Source organism: Bombus pascuorum, chromosome 9 (assembly GCF_905332965.1).
Source record: "Bombus pascuorum chromosome 9, iyBomPasc1.1, whole genome shotgun sequence".
Lineage (NCBI taxonomy): Eukaryota > Metazoa > Arthropoda > Insecta > Hymenoptera > Apidae > Bombus > Bombus pascuorum.
This window is the reverse complement of record NC_083496.1, coordinates 5,846,660-5,872,881: the sequence shown is the minus strand read 5'-3', so window position 1 is coordinate 5,872,881 and position 26,222 is coordinate 5,846,660. Positions and strand designations below refer to the sequence as shown.

Here is a 26,222-nt window from a genome sequence, read left to right as displayed (position 1 = left end):
ATCTAAATTATCACAGCGATAGGTAGAATGGAAAGTGAGAAAACTTGGCCGATCACCAAATACCGTCATCGGCCGATTTATGAATCAGGAATTCCTCCATTCTTCTCGAATTCGAAAGATCGCGCCAAGAAAAATGTGTCGACTAATTCGTTAGTTATCGACGGAAAAACCCGATTGATCGTATATCTTGGTAATTCCGAATGGATAACAGGAATGGATTATGCCGGTCGTTAACTGGGAAGCTTCTACCAGCAAATTAAACGCGGGATCGACGAAACAATGCTTCGATTTTACGCGGTAATCCGGAACTTTATCTGGAATCGTTGTCACGACATCTCTGGGCTATTAAACGGTTGTTACGTTGTTAACCGAGAACACGCAACAACATTAACAGGTGCGGTAGCATGGTGTCGATAATTGGTTAAGTTTCAGTAACTAAGAAATTCTCGTGGAAGAGGTCCCTTACATACTGAACCAATTATACCACTAAGCGTGATTTTTATTACATATATTTAACGATTTCCCTTGCCCTGCTCATTTTCCTCGTTTTCTACCGCGGTAGCCAAATAGTTGTCAAGTACAATTTTAGAGAAAGTGATCACCACTAGCGACCACCAAGTGATCGGTATCCACGGTAGGCACTCGGCCAAGGCATAGTTGATAGTATTCCAACACCTCGATCGTGCCCATAAAAAACGAAAAAGTAGGGACGAGATAGAGAGAGTAGAACACTCTCGTGAAAAACTTCTAGCCACCTATGCTTCTCTAAACTCTTGCTATTCTTAAATAAATTTATGAACCTTACGACAGTGCAATGATCATCAATTTCGTATCCTAACTAGCGTGAGTTGCTCTAATCATCGAAGATCGTAATCTTTGACTAATTGCTTTAACGTATCAATGAACTAGCTGTAATGAATGTAGTAGGAAGAAGAAACATGACGAGATGCACATACACGAAGAATCAAGAACAACGTTCTTTTAAATGAAATTATCCCGCATCGAGATGAAAAATCGTGAAATATGGAAATAACAAAATTATTCGACAGGACAGAAGCCACTTGGCGTACGATTCACGAAGCGAACATGATGAGAAATCAGTATCGCGATAGCGCAACCGGACAATACTAATCGGCTATTAGTTTAGCGACAAGCAATTTCACGGAGTACGAGATGCAATTGCTCGCGTATTCGCGTTCTACGCCGACGAAAACAGAATTAAGCGTAGATTTATGATCTACGCTTACTACAAAGCGGACAGAGAGATCGCGCGCGTAATCAGCTATCGCGGCGCAGCTGGAATTAAAGCGGGGCCGTGCGCGTTTCGAAATTAAAGCCGGCAAGGACCAACACGAGATTTATAGCGACTCCGACTGAACACCGAGTGAAAAGTGCACGCGTTTAATTAAATATAACTTCTACCGATCCTATGTAGTGGAAAGCTTAGGGGATGGAGGAAAAATTCTGAATTCGTTGCAGCTCTTCTTGGGGCCAACGGTGCGGGCCGCACTCACAGAAATTAATTAAACGTTTATTGCGCGAATTACGCGCAAAGCGCTAGCATAGATGAACGAGAAGAAACATAGGAAACCGAACTCGAAAGTAACAATTTCACTTTTGAATACGATCTCGTGAAAAGTATACGAGACGCTAAAAAGCTATGTATTTAAACTTGGAACTCATTGAAATCTGCCGAGCCAGCCACTCGATTATCAAGTTTATATTATATCAAGGAGAGTGAGTGTTACTTTCAAGAAAGGTAAAGCTAAGTTAAAAATTTATGAAGAATAATAAGCATACGCTCATACAGAAAATACTTAAATTGCAATTTGAAAACACTAGGCAGGAGAGAACTTCCGTGGCATCAAAAAGTTTTTCCCTTCTCTACAAACATCTACTAGCTAAACATTTTAAGATACTGAACTTGTTATTTTCACTCCTAGCTTACCCTACATTTCGTAGAAACCGGGATTAGACGGTGAAATGGTAACAAGAACGAAACTAATTCTGCTGCTATGAAGGAAAAGTTTTTTCTCGGTAACCCTATCAAAACCTATACACTGACCGAACGGATGGTAATCCAGCAACGTATCCTTCCATTATCGGATTCTCTTGGATGCTTTCCTCGTGGAGAAAAAAAGGTGGGGGCAGAACAGTGGCCGAACGTTCAATTCGACGAGCCCTGGTGGAATTTCGAAAGTTTTTAGTAGATGCCCGGGCTTATTGGCAGAAGCATTGATTTACATTATGGGTCGGCGTGTCCTTTCTCTTTTTCTTCCATTCGCCAGTCTCTTTTATTCGTGCTCGTTCGCCGTAAAGAGAGAGGCTGGCTCGTATCCAAGGGTGCGGAGAGGAACTCAAGGAAGAAGAAGGATTCGAAATCGATGCCTGGCTCTACTCTCTCTTCGTTCTCTGCTCAGCGAACGGAGTACGTCTCGAGCTGCTCCATTTTTCCTTCCTTTCAGGCCTTCCAAACACGACACGAAACCCTTGGGAGCTTCTCCCATGCCAAAAGATCGACTCGCAGCAACCCGTCTGATCACATCGCGATCGCCTTCTCTCTATTCGCTCGCTTGTTTTCCCATTTTCTTTACCTCGCCACTTCGTTGGCAAATCGACGCTCGATTTTCGCATCGATGCCCCGATCTCGCGCTCCAACGTCTTTCCCATGGTTCGTTTCTCCTTTGCTAAGGATATACACCGAGTTGGATCTCCTATACCCGCTTTCATGCTTTACTCTTACAGGAAAAAAACCAAGCTCGCTCCTTCTTCTTTCTTTCGAAGCATTTCAAAAGTTTGAATTGCCCGTTCATTTTTAGAACATCGGCGAAACTCGAGTTCGACCCGATGTTTCAATTTTCGATTCGTAACAAACAACAAAGGAGAAGCGATGTTTCTCAGGAACGCGAACAAACCCGAGGCTGAATCACACGTTTCAGTGGAATAATTTTATTAACGCGGGCTATTTCCGAAAGCACTTAAGTGTGGCAAGCACTACGCGACTTGACCTTATTACCTGAAAACCTTCAAAAATTGACGGGACACCGCTTCGAGCACGGACGCTTTTAAACGATCCGATAAAATCAAACCGCGAATTAAATCCATCGTTCGAGCCACTTTCCCGAGAAGAGCGAAGACGAGATGCTTGAAAGCTCTCGTTAAAATATTCACCCGGCACCAAAAATACAAATTGCAGGATCGAAAATAAATATCCTTCGACTGGGAGAATCGAGGCGAGGTTCGACACCGTTAGCTCCGTGTAATTTATTCTGATCTTCTCTCGCACCGATTACCAGTCGTGTAGACGTCGGAGAAACTGATCGGACCGTAAACCGTGAAAGAGGCTAATGAGAAAGGGCAATTATGTTTCAGAAGGAGAGTCAGCTCGATTAAGCGTTAAATGTCACGGAGAAACAGTATTTTTAGTCATCGATCATCGCGATAGAGCCAGGCAAACTTTGTCTGCGGCGAATTCGTCTCCCCAATTCCACCAATCTCTCCTTCCACGAATACATTGTCAAAGTTAGCAGCACTACGTTTAGAGTTATTAGATTCGTTGATAGAACGTTCAGTTATTTGAAGAACGTCCACACTCTATCTATTTGCGCCATCGTCAACTTTAATACATCGTTTGCTTGTTTCTAAAAAATCACGCTATATTCTTTATGATCAATTTAACTAGAATAAAAGTGCATTTGTGTGGAGCCACGGAAGTGTACACAGTTCGTATAACTGAAGTTCATATGATGGGAATGTGAACGAAGGCGATAAAACGGTACTTTCAAGACTACGAAGCCAATCAATAAGATAAATTCACCAATTCTAGAAACCAACATGGTTGAACAACGATGAGAACGTCACGATCAGACTCGACCAAAGTTGGTACGACCTAACATAAATTCGACTCGTGCTCGAGAAGCACAAGGTTCGAAAGAGCCGAATTTTTGCCGGTGCAATTCCAACTTTTCGCACGGCCACTTTTCAATCGAACTTCGCCAACGACGACGGCCAGCCGACCGGTGCAGCTTCCGCCCGAAGAATGGATAAATCCGCCGATCGACACGGAACCAGAAACTTCTATGTACGTGTCTAGGAAGCTCGCCGAAGGGTCCAAGTCTAACAGAGTCTGACCGGACAAGGACACAAGGCTGGGATAAACGGCGAAAGCCAGAGGGTCTTGCGTACTTTCGCCATTGCGCCTGGATGACCGCTTCCGGTTCCGAACAACCGCGTAACACGAACTTGGACAAGAGCCAAGGAAGCTTCCGCGTGGCGAAACCGCGGCAAAGCAACGCGGCAGAACAACAGGATAGTTGAATTCATCGGCAAAAACAATCCAACCAGAGACGTTCCAGAGGAAAAAAAATGAGACGATGCGCCACGTGGCCTTTATCTTGAATTTACGACCTTTCCAGTCACCGTGCTCGATACAGCGTTTTCCTTCCTGAAATTTCTGGCAACCCTGACCGAAATAACACGAACGATGGTCGACTGAAAATTTCTGAGAAACGTCTCTGCGATAGCGGATACTCTCATTCGACTCATCTCCTTTGATGTTATTCGACCGATATATAACGCAGTTTAGTTTCTGAGCTAGCGGGGCGAGTTTAAAGACCTTCTATGCAGGCAAGTGCATCCGTCGCACCCTTGTGTTTTATCGGAGAAGAAAGGTGGAACGAGTAAGTACGGTATAGTACAGATTGTATAGCATATAAATAGGTGTGGGAGTAGATCATCGAATCGCTTCGACTTTCTTGAGTTCGGTAACGGTTGGAGGAAATAAAAGGGCTTGGTTAACGATGCAGAACCGATTGTTTAATAGACGAGAAGACCGAGATCCATCCGGCTCGAGCAGACGATTTTCCCAGAGAGAAGAGAAACAGCGGCACGAGATGGGGTGGGAATTTCTGTTAGAAGCAAGCGAACCCTTTGCACCAAGTTACCGCCATAATCGAGAGAGTCGTGTTACTAGCGAGCAACTGGGTCATTCCTAACAAAGTGAGTCAGTCGACATCGTGCCAGAAACTTTCCATTGGTCACCTTTCGGTTACACACATCGCTAATTATCCATAAAAAGTTCAGCTGATTACGCTTCATTGAAATTTGCCAAATTTTCTCCTTTGTTAGACTCGCGATTCCATTCTTCGAGGCGTCAAAAAACTTCGTCTTCGTGAAACTACAGCAACGTGATCGTAATTTTATTATTAGCCTCATCGTCGTGGTAGATTCGTTACAAGCCTTTTCGAGAGTCGCCCAGGCCAGATGAGATTTCATAACCGATACTTTCGAAGAAGCTCGTTAATTCCCCGTCGAATGTGTTCTACCGGTCCATACAACGGATTAGATATCATTTTCGGGGTTGTATCAGACTCATCCATCGTCCGGAAGCGGATTAAACGATCGGTTGTTATTAATTTTTCTTTTACGCGCAATTTGGCCCCGCCCAAACTGGCCTCGTGCACAGCTCCGGCCAAGCAGATCGATAGAGACATAGATGCTGGAAGGCCATGGAAGATCCTATGGGGGAGAACACGACTAGAGCGGAAAAGAGAGGGCTCGACCAACCTGGAGAAGGATCGTCCCACTGGGACCTGAAAACTGCTGCTTCATTCTCGATTTAGCAGCCGAACGAACGATACTCGGAGCAACCCCGAAGATGACGAAGAATCCTTTAGGATTTTTCGTCTTCTTTACCTTTCGTCCACTACTTACACCACTACACCAAGAGGCAAGGAACGTCAGTCGGAATATCTGTAGCCGCAGGGCAATCCTGTTTAATTCTGATATAGGATATCGGGGATTTCGTTCGCGAGTTTTGAGTCTCCGAGATCCACCGTTTGATAGAACAAACAAAAGAGCCACAAAAGCAGAGACTGTACCGCGGTTGTAACTTGGATCGTAAAGTCTCGAGATAAAAGGTAATCTAACGTAATTCTTTCGGTGTTATCGTGATACTCCGTATCATGGTCCGATGCAAAGTGACGAGCTCGTGGAAAATTTTACTTTTACGAGAGAAAGATGGATATATCGTATTTTAAAGAAAATTCAACGATAGTAGATTTCCTCCTTGGAAAGGAAATATTAGGGATTTCTTTAAAGAAAAGGGAGGAATCGAGGTATCGTTCGCCATGCTTCTCCTGGATCTAAATAACGGAGGGATAAATCTTCCACAGTTAATAAATCCCCAGAATCTCAACGTTGGACCAGAAAACCGGAATGCTTTCTCGCTCGAACGCTCTCTTTTTTGCCGGTCGCCTCATGAATTACAAATCGTATCTTGTTAACGCTACTGCCCCAGAGAAACGAACAGTTCCGTGGCGAGGAACGGCCACGGTTAACCGAATCATTTTTCGAAAAAGTTCTACGCTGTCCATCAAACCAAAGGGGAAAAAAAGCTCGAGTCTCGTTTCGTTACCTCCGTGCCCCAATTTCACGCGAGAAAAGAGAGCGTCGCTGTTTTTCCAATGTAAATTTTTATAATCGATTACTCACGAGACGTCGAATCACGGAGCTATCGTTAAAAAAACGTGCCTACGATTTTATTACACGTAAGGTAGCAACGTCGGCTAGTTTTATCTCCTTGATTGAAAGGAATTGGAGCAACAGGGTGAACCGAAAGAGGTGTTCGACGTTCATGGGCCACCGTTAAAATCAGCCGCCACGGCCACGATGAATACTTCCGTTAGCACCTTCGACGAGACAATTTCAGCCTTTCCTTCCTCGTCATTTAGTAGAGCCGTAAAAGGGGGAAAAGAACGTTCCATCGAACGGAGGAAACCGTCTTCGACACGCGAACGAACTTCCCTTCGAAAGTCAGTCTGTCCTTGCGTGACCTTAGTGGGTTAAATAAGTAAGCCGAAGGGCGTGTTCTGGTTGTTCGTCGGGGTTGAATCGCATAAATCACGCGTTTTCCCATCCACCGTTGCCGCCAGCAAAAAAATACGACAGATATTTTACAGAAGGTGCTTCGACGAATGGAAAAAGCCACGTCGAACAGGGGAAAAAGCAAAGAGAAAGAGACGAGATAGGTGTACACGTGGACGGCGAAGAACAAAATTGGATATAACAAAGCATGCTTGTATTTCGAAGAATTCGTCTCGCAAAATCTACTCCAAGGTAGAACGGCAGCGTAAAAAATAGAACAGAAAGGTAGAGCGCTGCCACCAATGAAAACATACAGGAACAGCGAGCGACCGAGCATTTGCATGGTATTAATGTTCCACGGTTGGCGTTTTACTCCTGTGAATTTGCATGGCCGTAAAAACGAGTCGTAAACACGGCCAGCGAGAGTTAACGCGCAGAAATGTTTAACGAGAGCAACCCGACGACGAGACTCGCGTCTTGAAACCGGACACGTCGTTGAATCTTCCAATTAACCTATCTCTTCCGTCGTTCCGGCCCAATTATTCGGCAATTGCAGGCCGATCGGGTTGCCACGGGAAACTTTCGCGTTCCCTGCGTTAGACTGCCGCCGGAAATCCGACGGATTCGCATCGACTTCCATACATACCGTGCGCTCGAAACGCGGCCCAGAACCAGAGAAAGCTTCATCCTCGGTTAAATATTCTCGTCGCTGCCTCCCTCGAGAAAACTCAAACGAAACCAAATCCTTTGAACAGGCTTTAATTAACGATCAAACGTGGATCCGGATTAAGTCCGAGGGCGTCGTTCGAATCGTGAAACGGAACGAAACGTGACGAGACGTTGTTCCTCATCGATCGGATTTCTGGAATATTCCACTCGTTCGGTTTCTCTTTTCGACTCGAAGCGATAATCGAGAAGCACGATGGTCACCCGATAAACAAGACTACCCTCCGACCTTTTATACATCATCACCGTAACGAACAACCTATCGAGGATCGAACAAGGTGTATTTCGGAGGGCTGGATTCTCCTGTTTCGAGGAAAGACCCGGGCGATCGGATAATCGACCTCCAATAATTGGTCGAATAATTGGTAAAATCTCATTCAGTTTAGTTACAACGAGCTACTATTGAGGTAAAGTGAGTTCAAGTCGATACTAAGCGATCCAAGAAACTGATTATGTATCATAATTTACGTTAAATGGTCGTGGAAACAGCAGATGCATATTGATAAAGAAATTTCGAGCCATTTAAATCCGTGTAACTCGTGTAAGCTTAACGAGGCTTAACGACTTCCATGAAACGCCTGGTGCCCGTATTCTGCAATTGTTTGTACGAATTGATTTTCACGTATCTTTTTATCTGAAACGCGGGGAATTTTCCACGTACTGGCGTTAATATCGGGACAGGCGGGACGATGGAAACGACGTGACGCGACGGTTCGCAGCGATTGCGAGGTAAAATTTCCATGATTTGAATCGTTGATGGATTCGTAGCAATCGACTCGCCGTGCTCGCCGTTGTAATACACCGATGACAGGGGCTCCATTAGCATTTTATTGGGGACCATAGCAGCCTGTTGCATTGATTAGTCACTGGCTCGTATTTGCGAGCGAAGCGCCCTGAATGAACTGATTAAGCCCTGAATAATCCCAAGATCGTTTCACGATATTAAGAATTAAGAACACAACCGCGATCTATTAATTTCATTGAATATTCGACATCCATACGATCGACTTTCTAACCTTTCGATCTTTTAAAGAGAACTGGTTCGGGACCGATAATCGCAAGGGTTAACGAAAAGTAAGCAGCAACGAAGAAACAACAGTGACACGTATTCTCGAGGTTGTTATTCAACGTGGAGGTGAACCACGCTAGATACTAGGCGTCCGAGAAACGATGGTGAACGATGGTCGAGTGTCCCGCGTGGTGGCAGAGTATATTTTTATCGCTTTCCAGAAGGAAGCCTGGCCACGAAGTCCCGCCGCGTGGAACGACAGGAAATCGATGGCCAATGAAAGTTCCATTATAAATTCGCGCCACCGTTGTCGTCGTCATCGTTTTCATCGTCGCGTGGCAGAATAATTATAATAAAACATTATTATACGCTCTAAACCGTAAAATAATTGCGCAAATATCGAATCGTTATCGACTGTCGCTTCGATGCGTTTACACTTTTTACAAACAAAAAAGAGAGTAATTATCTACCGATGCAAAATATATTCTGCCTATGATTTATCAAAAAATATTCGCGGCTTCTATTAACCGTGAAGACATAAAGCTTCAAAATACTCAAATACTTGGAGAGAATGTTATTAAAATCATCGTAGATGCGTAACGATTCAACTCAACAAGCAAACTCGAGCAACCGCAATATCGAACAAGCCAGAAACATTAACCGCAAATGACCAGAAAGCATCGTTACTCCCATCTGCGAGGATCTTTAATTATTTTAATTCCGATCGAGACAATCATACTAATGCCTCATAGTAAACCACCTCTTTCTCTCCGAACAATTATTCCTTTCTATTTTTTTTTTTTTTTTTTTTTTTTTTTATTTCTCCTTATCGTGGTGTCCATTAAAGCTCACAGAGGCACAACGCGTAGCGAACTACTTCTTTAATATCTCTAGGATCGCTCGAGTTTGACGTTTAACCTATTTGAAGCCTATTACCGAGATTAACGTCGTACAAATGGCGAGGCCCGAGCCACGCTTAAAATATTACGAGAAAAAATATTTGGCGTAATACTGGGAGTATGCATCGTCGTTTCAATTATTCTAATTAAAACATACGCTACACCGTTGAGCTATAATATGCGACTCGTTATTCGAAGCAGCCTTCCCGTAGGCGAATCTCGACGCGGTAGCCCATTAAAAATTGTTCGCCGAGACGATTCGATGAGAACCGGAAAAGGATGAGCCGCTGTATACTTCGCTCCACGAAACTCCTTCTTTTTCGCAAATAATACAAATAGGAGCGTGACACGTTCGACATTCGAGAACGAACAAAGCTACTTCTCGACGGAAGGATTTCGAAAGAAGAATACCAGAAGATAGTATGGATTATTCAAATTTTTCTCGCATTCATTACGATGGAAATTTACAATGGGTAAAAAATCCCATGAAGGCATACAATAGTGACGTAGAAAATATAGAAGCGAGTCGTGTTGTTTAACGCAGTAAATTACCTTCGAAGTAAAAAAGAGGAAGAGAGGCAACTCGAAACCCTTTCGAAGGAAGAATTTCAAGTAACGCAACTTCGTTGGGAAAAAAGCGGCTTTTCTTTCAAAGAAAAAAAAAAAGGAAAAGATGGAGAAAGAGGGTGGTGGTTAATGAGGCCGTCGCACGAATTACCCTCTGTGAACGTTATCTCTCGCAGTGTTTCGCCCTCGTTCGCTCGTTCGTTATGCAATTCTGTAGTCCCAACGAGCCTACGAAACCATGCACGCTTCTATCTCCGTTTTCATCCCAGCTGCCCGCTATATTTTCGGTTGGTGCCTCTCGATTGCTGCCTCCCGATCGAAAATGCGAAATTTATCCACCTAACCGCGACCTCTGATACGCGCTCATCCGCTATTACTTGCCTAATCTGATATACACAGGGATAGGGAATTAATTGCGAGTAACAACGAGTATCATATGTCTATCGAATCTGCTCTGTTCCTCCACTACGGATCCTATTGGGAATTGTTCGCCATTTACGAGCTCGACCGACCTATTATCTATGAATTTTCGAATATTCTTCGCGATTCTCGGTTAATCTGCGACGATCTTGTAATTTTCTATTGGCAATTACACGGCGGACCGGTATTGCCGTAAAATGCCGTGAAATCTCGGCTGACGTCGACGTAGTAGCGATCACGAGCACCAGGCTTATGTGGCGAGACGTATCGCAAAAACATGTCACGTCGAGGCCCAACAAACCTAATTACCCACCCCCTCGAGAAAGGACGTCATAACGGCTAACAAGGAAGAGTACGTGGCTCGATATCGTGAGCCGTTTCCTGGTCGATTAAAAAGGATCGTTCAAAATTCCTATCCGAGCGTCAGCAGGGCTACGAAACCGCGCGTAATATCCTTTCTCTTCGGTGCACTACTCGGTCCTTGCAATTCCTCGTTGCAATTCCGCGGTGCAATTCCGCGGTGAAATTCCCATTATCATGCCACGAGAACAACCGTTTCAATTTATTGTTACAGCGCTTGGATCTTCGTGCAAATGGCTAATCGTTTAAGACATAAGATTGCAGATGAGAGCAGGGAACCGCGTCGATGGTCGAAACCAGAAAATAACTCGGTAATTTCCGCGTTATCAGTGACCGTGTGCAATTTTAATGGTCACTGAGAACGAACAGCGAGAGGACAACCACCAAATTACCATCGAGTTACGGGATCCAGAGGTTACTCAGCGAATAAGCGGACTTAACGAGCGTAGGGTATTCAACGCGAACGAGACCATCAGCCAGGAAAGAATTTTACTATGCTGGGTCTGTCGTGGAAAATGGTGAGACAGCAAGGGCAAAGATGAAACACGCGTTAAGCCGACGAATTCGCCAGTTGGTCCACTTCGAATTCGCAAATTGGCTAGACCAAATGGATCGGAACTTTTACAGAACGCGAACGAGCTGAAGCCATTGCAACGACAATTTCGGCCTTCCATTTCTCTTATTTTTTTTTTTTTTTTCTCTGCCACAAATGAAAGCAGAGGCCCGGAAATTGCGATAGGCAGAACGTTCCATTAAAATTGCGGTAATAGCATTCGTTCATGAAATATAATATCGTACAAATTTTTACTACTCGATAAATATAATTCCGCGACTCTTTGTCCCCGCGTTTCTAGTAGTTGAATAATCTAATAAAAAAAGACTCGCTTAATATTCGCGATTGATCGAACAATCGAAAGTTTTAACAATTTCCACGGAGAGGAGGAAAAGAGTATTTAATGAAAGAGGTATTGTAGCCCTTAATACCGTGCCCACCTTTCCAAGGATTTCTCTCAATCCGACAACTTCCACGAACATGCTATATACGTAGTTTTTTTGTCCCATCCACTTTCGCGTTTTTCTCCTGAGTCTAGCGAAGAAGATTGATTCGGAGTTTATATTACACGGCACGCAACGTGTAGCGATCTTATGTGAGGAAAACGTCCTGACAGACAAGCTATCCCTATATTCGAAGGATCATTAAGGTTCAGCTTACTATAGTTAATTGAACACTGCTCAGGTTTTTCCCCTCCTGTTTAATCTAAACGTAGCTCGTGTACCGTGCACGGCCTTTTTTCCCCCTAGAATTTTTCTCCGTCGATATCGTTCGACCCCATTTTCCTCTAGAATTTTTCGCTATTTCCCTACTAATGCAGACATAAAATCTTCTTAGGCTATACTGTCGTAGATAACGACGCTTTTTCTATACAAACTTTCTCAAAAGAAAATTATCTTGATAGAGTTATGATAGAGACTGTAACTATTGTCAGGCTTGTGAAAAACTTCCAGTAATTTCAGCTAGGCAACTCGTACGTTAAAAAACCATCGCTTTGCAATATGAGAAAATTTACTCCACAAGCTTCAACTATTATATCGATAAAACACACTTCGTAAAATATAGTCTCGAAGAAAATTTCCAAGGTATCTTGTAATAGTTAACGATAAATGCCAGAAGCAATAGTAATCGAGTGATAAGAAAATATTTCAGGGAAAATCTTTTCAACGTCTTCAGGAGTCGAACGCGAGTCAATTTCGTCGAAGGTGAGAATCCTGGCTATTTCACCGCTGAATACTCGCAACTCCTCAACCTTTTCTATATACTTTCCGTATATGAAATCACTACCTCCCTCCAAAATATTATCAAAATCTCCATATCGAGTTGAATTTCATATCTTTTACGATTCTCCGTTAGTATTTTCATCGTACAAACGCTGATTTATATAAATCTCGATGAAAATTTTACGATTAATTAGACGACACTCTTACTCGGAAGTAATTTAACGTAAGTATACATAAAAGTTTTATATGGCGCATCGTCTATTCGTCCAATCTTTCGTTCGTATCAAACGACTTCCATATCTCTGACGAGTAAAATCACCAATTTCTATCGCTAGTCCTTCGCACAGTATCAAGCTTGCATTATGTCAGCAAAATTTTACGCTTCTCTATCTCTTTAAATTTTTACTAAACAATAAAAAAATAACAAAAGAATAAAATCCTTGACGAAAATAGGCACGTGAAAATACGATCGTTTTCCGTGCGTTGATCCGATTTAACGGTACACACAGTATGCGTGTCCAAAGATTGAAAAAGAAACTGAAGGTTCGGTTTTATGAGACCACACCTGAGCGAAATGTGTTCCGTGTACACGGAGGTTATTTTGGCTGGTTGCCAATCGAACTCGGCGACCGAGAAGTGTTTGCCGAGCGTTCATCCGCTTTCGTTATTCGTACTCTTCTCTTTCGCTCGCTCTGTCCTCTTATCTGCTCACTTTCGTCACCTTTGCCTTCTCGCACCCTCTTCGTTGGCCCCCAATTCAATCGCCAATATCAAAGTGGATAGTTGTCGTTCCGAATGCACCGTTACGCTGAGTAATCGACGTCACAAAGAGGTGCGAAGCCATCGAAACGCGCGTATAGTATTTTATTTTTAATTTTAATCGAGCTAGTCGCGCTGCCCTGGCCCGTCGTGAAGAAGAATCGCGAAGAGAAAGATCGGGCATCGAACGAACGTTTTATTTAAATTCGTATGCATCGAACTCACGTATCCCCTGGAAAATAGTTACGCAACGCAGAATTTTTCTCGAACAGTAGGAGAAATCATTTCTGTAGTTCGATTCTGATCGAGAGGGAATTCGACGATGACCGGATTTCAACGTGGTACATATCGATGAGAATCTTTTTAACCCTGCGATCCGATACGCTTATGATCCCTGTCTCGCCAACGAGAGGGTGGAGATGAATATTCGATTCACAGTCAGCAGATCCACTGTGAAAATCCGCTCCACGTACCAGTATCGACTTAGCCGCGGTTGAATCTCTGGGATTTTCCAGCCAGAACGACTTTTCCCGTATCTTCGCCTCTCAGTCTTCTTCCATCGCGTTCCATCATCCTTTTTTCTCGATCCGTTCCGCGAGCTTCTCAAATAAAGAGATTATAGCTCGACCTCGATGACAAATAAGGAATAAAATTCGAGTAGGGTGATTCGACGAAAAACCAAGTTCGCTCGCGTTTTACGTACACAAACTCGTCGAGCAAGAAATTCCGATATTCCGATTGTTTGCCGTGATAAAAATATTCCAGAGGATTTGCTTAGCCCGAGAATAATGGTCCAAATGATCGTTGATTAAACAAGAGTTAACGTAACCATTCACTCGCTTTTTCACTCCTTTTACACCACTCGTTGCTCCATGTATTCCCGGTGGCTCGTTCAATTCGACTATTTATCGCAAATTTAACGAGGAGTTGGCTATCTTTTATCACACGTATTTCCTACACTAACGTTACTTGTACCAAAGGCAATTCACGCTGTAAAAATTTAGTTTTTCCTCGTCTATCTCGCTTCTCTAATCGTTACTCTTCTCCCTCTTCCACCTTCTCTCTCTTTTTCTTTCTATCTCTCTCTCTTTGTGTCCTCCTATCACTCTGTTTCAATTCGAATTGCTGATGTCTGCCTGTCTCTCCACGTCGCGATGAAAGCGTGATAAATCTTCCGAGGCGGGTTATTGAGAGGAAATAACAGGGAAAATCTTGTATCAGCGTAATTTTCGGACGATCCCCGTGTTCCACTACACCACCGTATATTATTTAGCAAAATAATTCTTCTTGCGCCAACGTAGATTATGCTTCTGACACTGAAGTGTATGAAATATTGAAAGTTTGTTAACGATCCCTTATCACGTTTCATAAAACCACGGATTTACGTTAAATCGTATACCACGCTAGGTAGGATTAAACACCGTCTGGTCTAGATCAATAAAATTGAACTTTATCAAGCTTAACGTGCGAGAAAACTTGCACCAGAAACCGATTTCTACGAATACGTGCTTCGATGTACGATGAACTTGTTCGTGCTCGATTAAAAAATCATAGCTATATTTCGAAACGAAAACCGCACACGTTTCCCAACCATTTCCGTCCAGCATGGTATCCGGAAGTTCGATAAATTACACGAAACAGGCGTGCATCGACAACAGGAAACGATAGAACGTGCTTTTTCTTTTCTTCTTTTTTTTTTTTTTTTTTTTACTTTCTTTCTTTTGTTCGTTATTTAAAAGGAAGTTACATCGAAGCGGAGCAAAGCTCGTCGATTCTCAACGTTCACGACTTCGCTACATACATATTCGTTGCACGTAAAACGAACAGTGCTACGATTTAAGGAGTTCTCATCCAGAAAGTTAAATCGGTTACGATCGAAGCTATCGGTGGAAGATCGACCGATAGGCGAATCCCTGATTGAAACGACCACGAGGTTCTAAAATCGGCTGGCGATTCGAAACGAGTACAAACTGCGCGTTTGGATATCTATATCCAGGAGGAAAATAGCTGGGAAAGTCGAAGCTAACCGTAGTTTTTCTTCCTTTTACGAGACGGAGTTGATTGTCCCACAAATCCCTTAATGCCTCGTCGCGTGAACTTTTCCCGAAACAACTTCCTTTATCCACGTTCGCAACCGATAAAAATGCCAGCTACGAGAAGCATACTCGTGTTCATCGAAATAAAACAGCTGTGCCTGCTACGAAATCGAACGAACTATTACAGTTCGTTAGTAACGAATAGCAACGTATAAAATCCGATACAGAATTGTTTTAAAAAATCTCAAAAAAACGATCAAGATTCGAAAAATTCCATAAGATTATTTTTCGTTTAACAAAATTCACGCGATATTTTATTCTATGAGATATATTCGTTTCAGCAACGTTGCTCCAAAGTTTCGCACGCGATGCAGAAAATTCGAAATTCTTTCGTGGATCGTCAAATATGGAGCGCATCGTATACGAATCTGTTCCCAGAACTCATCTTTTCACACTGGTTCGATACGAAATACGAACTCGTAGGCTCGCGTCAAGCAAACAAATATCTTCTTTTAAAAATAATAATTCCACCTTCACCGTTCAGACGTTTTACCATTCGTATTGTTTTCTCTGTAGGAACATTCTTGTTTCCAATAATTTTTTACCGCGTTTTCCGCTCTTCAAAAAGGATGCACATTTTTTCACGGGAACGAGGTAACCTTTCCCTTTTCTGTGACGTGAACTGCATGAATTGCATGCAATGCACGCGAGAAGATGCACCACCACAGCGTGCAGTTACAGGAGTAACTGGTCCGACCAAAGTCGTGCAATTTTTACACGTTTTTTCGCTCCGTTATTTTCCACCGTGCGAAAATTGAAGGCTGCAGATAACGGAGGAGAGAATTTCGTTGATTTGGAAAGGGGAACAGTGACTGAGACGAGGTGAGAAGAAAATTGACAAACCAAGGTGAAAAGAGATGTTTCAGCTTCAATGGCTCGTTTCTTTTTACTTTCTTCCTGATACGTTCGCGCATGTCATATCACCGACTTCTTCGAAAAAATGGGCCACGCGAAAGAAAATGTACGAAACGAGATTTCACGAGTAAGTATTGTTAGTTTTATGGCAAAGAGTACTCGGCTACGTTATAAAGCGAAAAGAACAAAAACGGTAGGAAAGAAACGTACTGCATTGACACTATTTAAATTATAAAATTTATATATTCTTCAAAAAGAAAAAAAAAGGTAGCTACAGGGATACTGAACAAGCATGGAATTTTGTCTATGGCAACATACAAAACTTAATTAACATACCACCGTAATGGAACTCGAACAGCGATCCCAGATTCTGTTCGAAAGCGAGCTTGAAAAGCCAAAGCTGAATGAATAGCACGATGCAAAGAGCCAAACTGCGTTCCATGAGAAACGTAAATTAATATCGGAGATGGAAATTTATGGGTACCGTGGCTTGATATTTTCATCATCAAACGACAACCTTTCTCTTTTTTGACACTTATCGAAACGCAGGAAACTGTAACGTATAATCGAAGATTTATCTAAGTTCTCAGTCAGACTAAAAGCATCGTCGATCGTCGAAGCGGCGGTATATCCTACCAGTTAATAGGAATGGAAGTTCGATACAGTAAACCAGTCGTGGTAGGAATTTCGATACAACGACCATTTGTCTGGCGTTCAAATAGATTTGAAAAGTATCGCGTTAGAAGACTGCTAGAGAAATCCTCCAAGCACCTGTTGATCCTTCTCGTTAAAGTTTGAAGGAACCGACCTGGACTAGCCTGGACACGCAAGCTGAGAGGCGATTGCCGCTGACATAGGAAAAAACTGGCGACGTTAGCTCACGATCGATCGTGAGTTCACAGCAAATAAGTATGCACCGATATTCAGCAGACAGTTTCTTCTAATCGACGATTATATTTCCACTCGAATTTTTATTTTTATTCAAACATTCGAATTGAAATAATCAAAATTCACATTAAAACTCGAATTTACATTCAAACTGAAATCCAATTTATACGCAATTTATACGCAATGGTAACACATAAAATCTTTTTTCGTAGCATTACGTTCTATTTATTGTTTCCACCTTTCATGTGACGTTCTTGTTTCCAAAGACGTAGTCATTTAGTTTATTTAAGCCGAAAAATATTTACAGTAGCAACAGAAGCATTGTATTTTTCTCTCGCGATGCCCCAGTAATTTCTGTCAGTAGAGTATTCGTTCGCCCTTTTCACGTTTTATCGAAAAATACGTCGAAAGGATAAACGGAGTGTAACAAACGACGACGCAGCTTTCGAAGGCGAACTTTTCTTTTTTTTTTTTTTTTTTCTTTGCGGCCAATTTGAAAGCGAACCAGCATACCTGTACGCTCGAAAACGGAAGTCGCGACAAGAGCCTACATCTGTCTAACGTATTCGATGTTCAACTTTGCTTTAAATCAAATTTCGTCACCCAGTGTATATATAAACGAAATTAATCGACGAGACATATTTTTTAATTCGCAATGGAACGTAACGAAGTTTTACATCGGAAGCGGAACTGGAAGAAAGAAGGCGAAGATTGAACGAACGACACGCACGAATTTCCAGAAATATCGCAAACTTTGGAAAGAACGATCCGATCAGAATCAGAATCAAGCCTGAATTCTAATCGATTTCTGTCAATGGTCGTGTTTTGTGCATTTAAACGCGTGCAACAATTTAACGAAGCGCGATTAAAATTATCAAAAGCAACGTGCTGAAGCGTACATGAAAATACGAGCACTGGAGAGAGACAAGAACGAAGAGACGGACGAAGAAGAAGACAGAGAGCAGTCTAAATCGCAATATGTAATTAACGAGGACAATGTGAAAACGCTGCCTATTATTAATTCCATCGATGAAACGCGTGTATCTGAATGGCCGCGTCCTAACCTGTGCAATAATGAATCGTGATTATCCTTTAATGAACCACATACATTCCTCGATCTGCGTCCATCGGAAAAATTGATTAATCAACCGTCCATTGTTGTTTCTTTCGATCTCGCCGCAAAACGATTGCACGCGAATGATAAATCTATTCATGCGGGCTATTCTGAATCTCGTTATCGAAACTATCAACTTGTTCGTAGCCGTTGAAAAACTCCATAGCTCAACGAGGCTATATATGCTCCCGGCGTGATCGTGGATCAGAGGAAACGCAGTTTGGCGCAGTAACTTTTTAAAACGACTAGCCACGGCTGGATAGTTGGCTCGAACGAACGCTTGTTCGAGAGAGGCAGAGAGGTGTTAGAATTGCGAAAGAGCACTCCGATTCATCGGAGCCTTTTTACACTTCCTAAATTTCAAATTGGATCACGATGGATGAAAGTCGAGCAACGGGATCAACCTGAAGCATTTTCCGTTGAACGTACGACGTGAACACGAATTTGGCTCTCGTACGAACGACAAGACCACCTAAACCAGACCACCCACTGCGCGACTAAGATTACGCTGATTGTCAGCTGTCCGTGCGAAAACGAAATGAAAATACCATTGACATAGATTTTGTTTGACGGTCGGAAATAGAGGAAGATAGAGATACGACGTTGTCCCTTTCCGGAAGCGAACAGACTGAATTTTTCCACTATACCTACTATCGTCATTCCCCTAACGTTATTATTTCTGATACAGGGGGACGTCGAGGGACAACGAAATGCGCTTACATTTGTATCGAGAATTCGTATGGAGTTTGATCCCCTGGGAACGTTAATATTTCCGAATGGTTGTATGAATCTGTTCCGTGCAGAAAGAAAATTCCCTAATTTTTTTATCGTTCCATCGCTTCCTGTAAATATCCAGTTCTTCTTATATTACGCGAAAGATCGTTCAGCTGCTACAAGGAAAACAAGACATTACTCATCGATAGATAATAAAACCGAAAAAATAGATGGTTGAATTTTTTAAACGCTCTTTATCAAATCTGCTGTATTCACAGCGTTCAAACTTTTATAAAATTCACGTTGTTCCTCCCTATGCAATATTCTGACTAAAAAAGAAGAAACACGTCTCAGGGAAATCGAAGAAAAAATAAAAAAGAATCGAATTTAGTTTGCGATAGAGAGCCAACTTCTCCCTTTCGCGAAGGAGGCAGCGTTTTTGGAAGATTAAAAACAAACACGAGAGTCGGGATTCTGCCGGTTTCGTGGCAACATTGTTTGAGAAAGCACAGAAAGGATCGGTCACTTTAATTCACAGCGAAGAATGGAAAGGAAGGGAGATAAGTTTACGACGAAAACGGAAAGGGTTAAAACGCGAGAGACGTGGAAGAAATTGTCAGCGAGACTTTCGGGGTCGGTGCTTCTACTTTACTGTAGATATTTAGAAAAAGCAGCGTAGCTCTTCGAGGTAAAAAGGTCGACAACGACCTCTGTTTAAAAATATCACTGGAGACTGGTACTTGTTTCAGCTTCGGGCGGTTTACACGGAGCCAATTACTTTCACAGATGCACCCGTTACTTCTGTTTCATTCGACACATATCCAGTCAGAGCTACGAGTTACCCTGGCTATCTCGGTACTCCGTACATTCCCGATAACGTTAGAGTTCCATGTTAGGTCGAGATATGTTACTTTTAACGTTCCGTTATTCGATACATTCTTATCTTAAAAAATTGTATGACGCATTGTTTTTCTAGGAATTTTCATGCAAGCACGAGAAAGACTTGAGAAGAAAAAGTCAAGGAAGTAAGAAGCGGTATATCTAAACTAGATCTTAACATTGTAAAATCTTTAGCGAGCGTTAAGAGAAAACATTCTCGCCCGTCGCGTGAGTTCAGGTTAAATCGCCACAGGATATGAATAAATTGATGTGGCTGACTCGGAAGCCAGATCATTAAACTGAAGAAAAACGAAATGCAAATCACAACTCACCCTAAGGTAGTCATCGTGACGATGGTGTACCAGAATGCGGCAGGAATCGAGGTGAAGTTCGTTCCATCGACGTTCTTCTCCGCGTAGAACATCACTGTGGCGAATATGATGATGGCCATGGCCAAGGAGAAGACGAGGAAGCCAAGCTCCGAGGCGCAAGACTTCAAGGTGTAACCGAGAATCCTTAGACCTTGCGAGTGCCTGGAGAACTTGAAGATCCGGAACACACGGAAGACGCGCAACGTAACGAAAGCACCGGATACGTCGTCGTTGTCGGTGATACCGAGACCAATGTAGTACGGGAGGATGGCGACCACGTCGATGATGGACATGACGGATCGCGCGAACTTGCACCGACTCGGGGCCGCGAACAGCCTCAACAGATACTCCGCGGTGAATATCATGACGCACGCGGTGTCCAGACAGAAGAAGACAATCTTGTAACGTTCGCCGCATGAAAGCGTACCGGCGCGTCCCGGACGATTACCGCACGGCACGGTCTCGACCACGTTCGCCAGCACGCTCACGGCGATGAAGAAACCGGTTACATAGTAAAATACCAAAGCCGCCGTCGAGATGTGTGGATTCTGAAATGCTCTCCACATCTTTTGCCTGATGTCGAGTAGCTGCTGAAGATTCTGATCCCCATTCTCGCTCAGCTTGTCATCCATCAAACGTTCCGCGTTCTCCCGTTTCCGATCGCGGTAATCTTCGTAGCAACAATCGCCGATCACGTCCGGCAGGATACCAAAGAACGCCAACTCTTCGTCGTAGCTCGTCAGGCATTCGTGCTTCGGATAGTGAAGCTTACCGGTTCTATAATAGTTGAGTATGTGACGGAAGATGTCTGGATCACGGTCGAAGAAGTACTCCTTGCTCTCCTCGTCGTAAAAGAACTCGCGCTCGTTCGAACCGAGAAGAGTGTCCGGATACTTCTCGAGGGTGTTCCTCCAAGTCTCGAAGCGACGGCCGCTCACGTTTATCAACAGCTTCTCGTCATCGGCCTTGCGACGATCCTTGGGGATCGGCGGCGGTGGCAGTGGATGTGTCGCGATCGGCACCCAACCAATCGCCGCCGCACGGGCGAATGGCAGCCACGCTGCCACCGAGGCCATGCTCGAAGGTGGAATAGTTTTCTTTCTCTTCGCTAAATTTGTCCACCTTTCTTCCCTCCTCTTACCTCTTCTCCTTATTTGTTATCGTTACTATCGTTATTATTTTTATTAATTTGATTTCTTCACCGTACTCCTTTTCAATTTTCTTCAGTCTCGTTCACCTCCGGACTGTTCGATAGTTCGCCATAACAATTAATTCGCGAACGATTATCTTGACTTCGACTATACGTAGAAGGACTCTGTTCATGAGACGCGCTTACGCGTTTTCGACAGCAATTCGCACGTAGAGCGACGAATAAAGATTTTTATGTCCGAATGCCGCCTTAATATTCGTAATACGACGGCTTACGTTCTTCAAGTATATCTCCGCGTTGATGTTCTTCTCGGTTATCTCTGTTCTTATACCTTGATCGCATTCGTGTGTTTTTCCTCGATCGTTGTTCTTCGCGTGTTCCTCGCGAATTCTACTTTTCGATCCGCCTGAAGAAATAATCCGGCTAAAGCTCAACTGGGTGGAATTGCCGGAGGAAAAGCGATAGCTCGTCCTCGGGCGGAACCAACAGAAGAGGGAATTCCTCGAAGCTTTCGTTCGACGGATCGTTCGAGTTAAAAAGTCCTCGACAATCTCCTAGCGCAGCCGGTCGTTCTCGAGGCCTGTCGCGATTCGAACGATCTATCTATCTGTATTAGCTGATCGTGCAACGCCGGCGGCGTTCCCACCAGATACGTGTCGACGACGACGACGCCGACGACGACGACGACGCCGACAACGGCACCGCGATCCTAAGATCGTGCACGACCACCAAGTCCGTCATCGTATCTCGGCATTCCTTCGCTTTTATCGTTTTGTTTACTTGCCACTTGACTCGCGATATTAGCAAGAGCAGCTCGTACCAGAGAAACGCAAGCACCACGACAACCAATCGTCTCCTGGCAACTTGCCTTCCACCATCATCGATACCGAGAGTTTCCGCCTCGTACTCGTTTCTCTGCGTGTTTCCCTCTTTCTCTCTCCGACAAAGTCGAGATCGGTTTCGAGCACAAGATCTTCCACCTGTTCTTCCTCGTCTCTTATCCTGGCGTGCAACGTGTAGTATTGAATTAACAGCTACGATCCGACTCTTGCTCCAGAGTATCCTCGAGAATCATCGAAACGATTCTGCTACATTGTCGAGGTTACGAGTGCTGTGCAAAACAGAGCGACTCTTTCTACTTTCATTCACGCGTGAAACTGCCTATCGAGGCCCAGCCACGTACTCTGCAACATTCTCGTTTGAACCACGCGGCGACCGACGAAGCGTGATATTTTAATGAATTCACGACAGCTTCTCGAACCCAATGCGTACCGGACGCGTTGTTGCGTCGAGTGTGATCGATGCAAACCTTCCAAGTAGAAACTCCCCGTGTTGGCTAAACACTCTCTCTCGCTCTCTCTTTTCTTTCTCTCTCTCTCTCTCTCTCTCTTCCTCTTTCTCTTTAGCTATCTATCTATCTCTATCTTTTTTTGTCAATTCTCGTCAACCGGATCATCGTTGTTTATCCTTTCCATCCAAAAGAAACCGAAACTGCACAACGATGTCACCTTCTTTCCGTCTTCTGCCGGTTGTACCAATCTTTGGCAAAAATAACACGCGTTCGATTCTTCAAGTTGCAGTATCGTCGATAAAGAACGTCTTAGAAGGAATGAATTCGAACACCGAGCCGAATGTAGAAAGAGGATTCTTCAACGACGAACGTTCGATCGCGAATGAAAGCTTTCAACGTCCAGTAACGATTGGAATATTTTCGCGGTTTCCCCGAAGTGACTCGCGAACGGAACTGATCTCGAGCGATTCTCGAGCATAGTCCGCGAAACAGTCAGCGAACAGTGCGTGGCCGTGCTGATTCAGCCTGTATCGTTCTCGGCACGCGCAAGCTTTTTTTACTCGCTCGAGGCCCGTTGCGGATCACACAGCACGCAAGGACCACGCTGGTTCCGTCCGTCGACGTAATACGTCAGAGCGGGGAGGCACACGAGTTAAAAGCTTCACCGGTCGCGCAGATGTTTTCCACGACGCACAGCTCTCGCGATAGACGGCACGTCGCATGCGTCACACCGTGGGCTCCTTCCTCGTGACACCACAGCTCTACAAAGCACACAGCCTCCTGATTTAGCGTAAAACCGTTGCTACTCCGACCGTTCGATCAGCCATGATTTTCGTCGCGATTTCGACGCTTCCACGACCGATCTGTCTTTTCCACGCCACTCGTTCATCCCTCGAGTGTTCGACCACGAAAAAAACCGGGAAACTTTCGAGAGCGTCTCGTCTCGCCCGAGAACCACTCGTCTCGCCCGAGAACCACTCGTCTCTTCCCTTTGAAAAATGCTACCTGCTCCAAATCTTTGGTCCGTTTTTTCCGCCCTTCTCGACGATATGCCCTCGATCGACACACCGCTGGTTATGGAACGGCACAGAACAGTTTACGTTAGGAGGAAGATCAGGAAGCCGGTGCTCCCGCGACCCTCCTCGTTCGACCGGAACAACCCGGCCGGAGCTTCTCTTCTCTCTGTTTACAAACGTTCCTCGAAGCGTAACTGCTCAAACTCCCTCGATGTGGTTCGTATTGTCCACTCGTGTCGTTTCATCATCCTCGCGCACAAACCTACGCTCGCCCGGCTTCGTGCAACGTGCACCCGCTGGAAAACGATCCGCAGGATAAACGTTGAAACAGGCTGCGACCGCGGCGATGCTCGTCAGCGTAGAGAGATGCGAATCTTCCTCTTATGGATCATTGTCCGCGTGAACGCACAGACGTCGGATATGATCGAAGAGCGTCGAGATAGGAGAACGGAGAGAGAGTGTGGTCGGTCGGCCGCGTGCGACAAGTGTAAGTGTGCGCGTCAGCGTACACGCTCGCTGGCAGACGCGTTCTCTACCGTCTGGCGTACCCGCTCGGTTGACGACTCGCGACTGAGCTACTGCTCGCGGTGCGGTATCGGTCAGGCGGTCGGTCGGTCGGCTAGTCGGTCGGTCGGTCGGCTAGTCAGTCAGTCGGTCGGTCGGTTGGTCGTTAGTTAGCTAGCTCGCTCGCTTGCTCGCTCGTTCGCTCGCTCGCTCACTCGGTGGCGAGGTGACCGGCAGCTCCGGAAGGGAAGCGTGCTGCTCTCGAGCCTCGAGCCGCCGGAGCAGCCGCGACGCAGCGCCGAGCGAACGGTCACCTAGCCAAGGTCCAAATTGATTTTTACGTCGCGGCGGCGGTGGCGACGCACGACGGTGTCCCGACGCGGCGGCGAACCGCTTCCCCGTTGCCCGGGCAACCCTCAACTATGACGTCATCCCTCCCTCTATCCTTTACGCCACCCTCGCCTCTGCTCCACCACTCTACTTCGCCACTCTGCTTTGCCACTCTGCTCGCCGTTCCCCGTCTTTACCTATCTTCCCGAATCCCCAGGTTCTTCCTCTTTCAACTTATCCACACCTCTCTCTTCTTCCCTCGGCTTACTTTACCTGCTTTCGTTACCCTTCTCTTTTCGACAAATACTCGGATATCTGTTTATTCGTTTGTTTGATTCCATCGCCGTTTCTCTTCTTCGACTCTTACCGTGTGTTCGTTGGCTGCGCGTATGCGCGCGTCAAGGGATATACCTCGCGTACCTTTCGCTTCGCCGCTTCTCCCTTGCGATTGAATTTAAATGTAGGTTTATGGGGCTACGCATGCTCCGGCCTTGTTCGCGCGACCGACGTCCAATAATTCCACGATCTTAATTTGCCTCCCTGCGCGTTCCGACTTTACACCAATTCCTCGAACGCGCGACCTCCTCCACCTGTCCTTCCTATACGTACACTGTACATGTTAAATTAGAAGTTAATCGAAATCGTTCTCTTCGCTGTTAGATTCTATCTTCGTATAATAGTTTGTATGCTTGTAAACGCTTGATTACATTACATACCCACTTGTATCTTCCCGTTTAGGCTGTAGCTTATTTTCTTCCGTAGCACGTACGGAATCTTCATGCTGCAACCAATTACGCGTTAGCCCCATTTTCTTCTCCGCTCTACACGGTTTTCCTCTCCCCTTTACCGCATTCTCCACAGTCACCATTTCGTATTCCATCTCTTGCTCGCACCTATCGTGTCCCTTGTTTCTTCCGCCTCTCCTTAAGATCCAGAGTTTCACGTCACTACCACTCGCTTCTCTTCCTCCCTTCCGTTGCTTCTCCACTTTTTTTGCTCGCCGCTGCTTTTCCGGTTTCAGCTTAGACGGCCCTCCTTCGTTCCAACTCTCCCTCTGTGCTTTCTGCTGTTTTTGCGCTGCCTCTTCTCTTATTTTGTCGCGCCTTGTTATTGCCGCACTCAAACCCTAATCTTCCACCTTTCCTCTTGGAAAAACGCCTCACACCGAACTTCTTACCCCCGTTTCCTCTAGTTTTCTCTGAGATTTTTATTATCGGCTAAACTTATACCATTTACCTGCGGAAGACGATGGCAGTCGGGAATTTTTCCTAACTCTTCCTTGGCCGTATACTACACGGTTCACCGTAACCGACTTCTTAACGTTAATTCAGACCGGAAAATCCATAAAAGGGGACCGGCATCCCATCGTCATTCCCTTTGTGATACGGTACGATGTCACCATTACTCAGTGATGCTTGAATATTCGCGCAAAATCACGAGTCGCGTGAATAATCTCACGAGTACCAGGACACGGCCAGCTGATAACCAGCTTGTCCCGAATATGCAAATACTGGCGTCATATTTGCGACGATTAGCCAGCCAGTTCTTGTAACGCGCTTTGAATTTTCATTCATTTCGGCAGCTTCTGTTTTCTCGATTTCAATGGGACTCGTATTACGGTGACGGGCGAAATA

General features: G+C 44.6%; 1 protein-coding gene across 8 annotated transcripts in view; it reads right to left on the bottom strand.

Moving 5' to 3' along the window:
- The window catches only part of LOC132910798 (potassium voltage-gated channel protein Shal), a 116,787-nt gene extending 92,178 nt beyond the window's left edge, over positions 1–24,609 (bottom strand). For 5 of the 8 annotated variants that reach the window (XM_060966813.1, XM_060966820.1, XM_060966819.1 and 2 more), the window contains exon 1: positions 20,259–24,609. In XM_060966813.1, coding sequence (XP_060822796.1) covers positions 20,259–21,373 — 1,115 coding nt within the window. In that variant the 5' untranslated portion in view covers positions 21,374–24,609. The remainder of the gene's footprint in view (positions 1–20,258) is intronic. The other 3 variants (XM_060966821.1, XM_060966814.1, XM_060966816.1) reach the window with 1 other exon arrangement.
- Between the last annotated feature and the right edge of the window lie 1,613 nt (positions 24,610–26,222).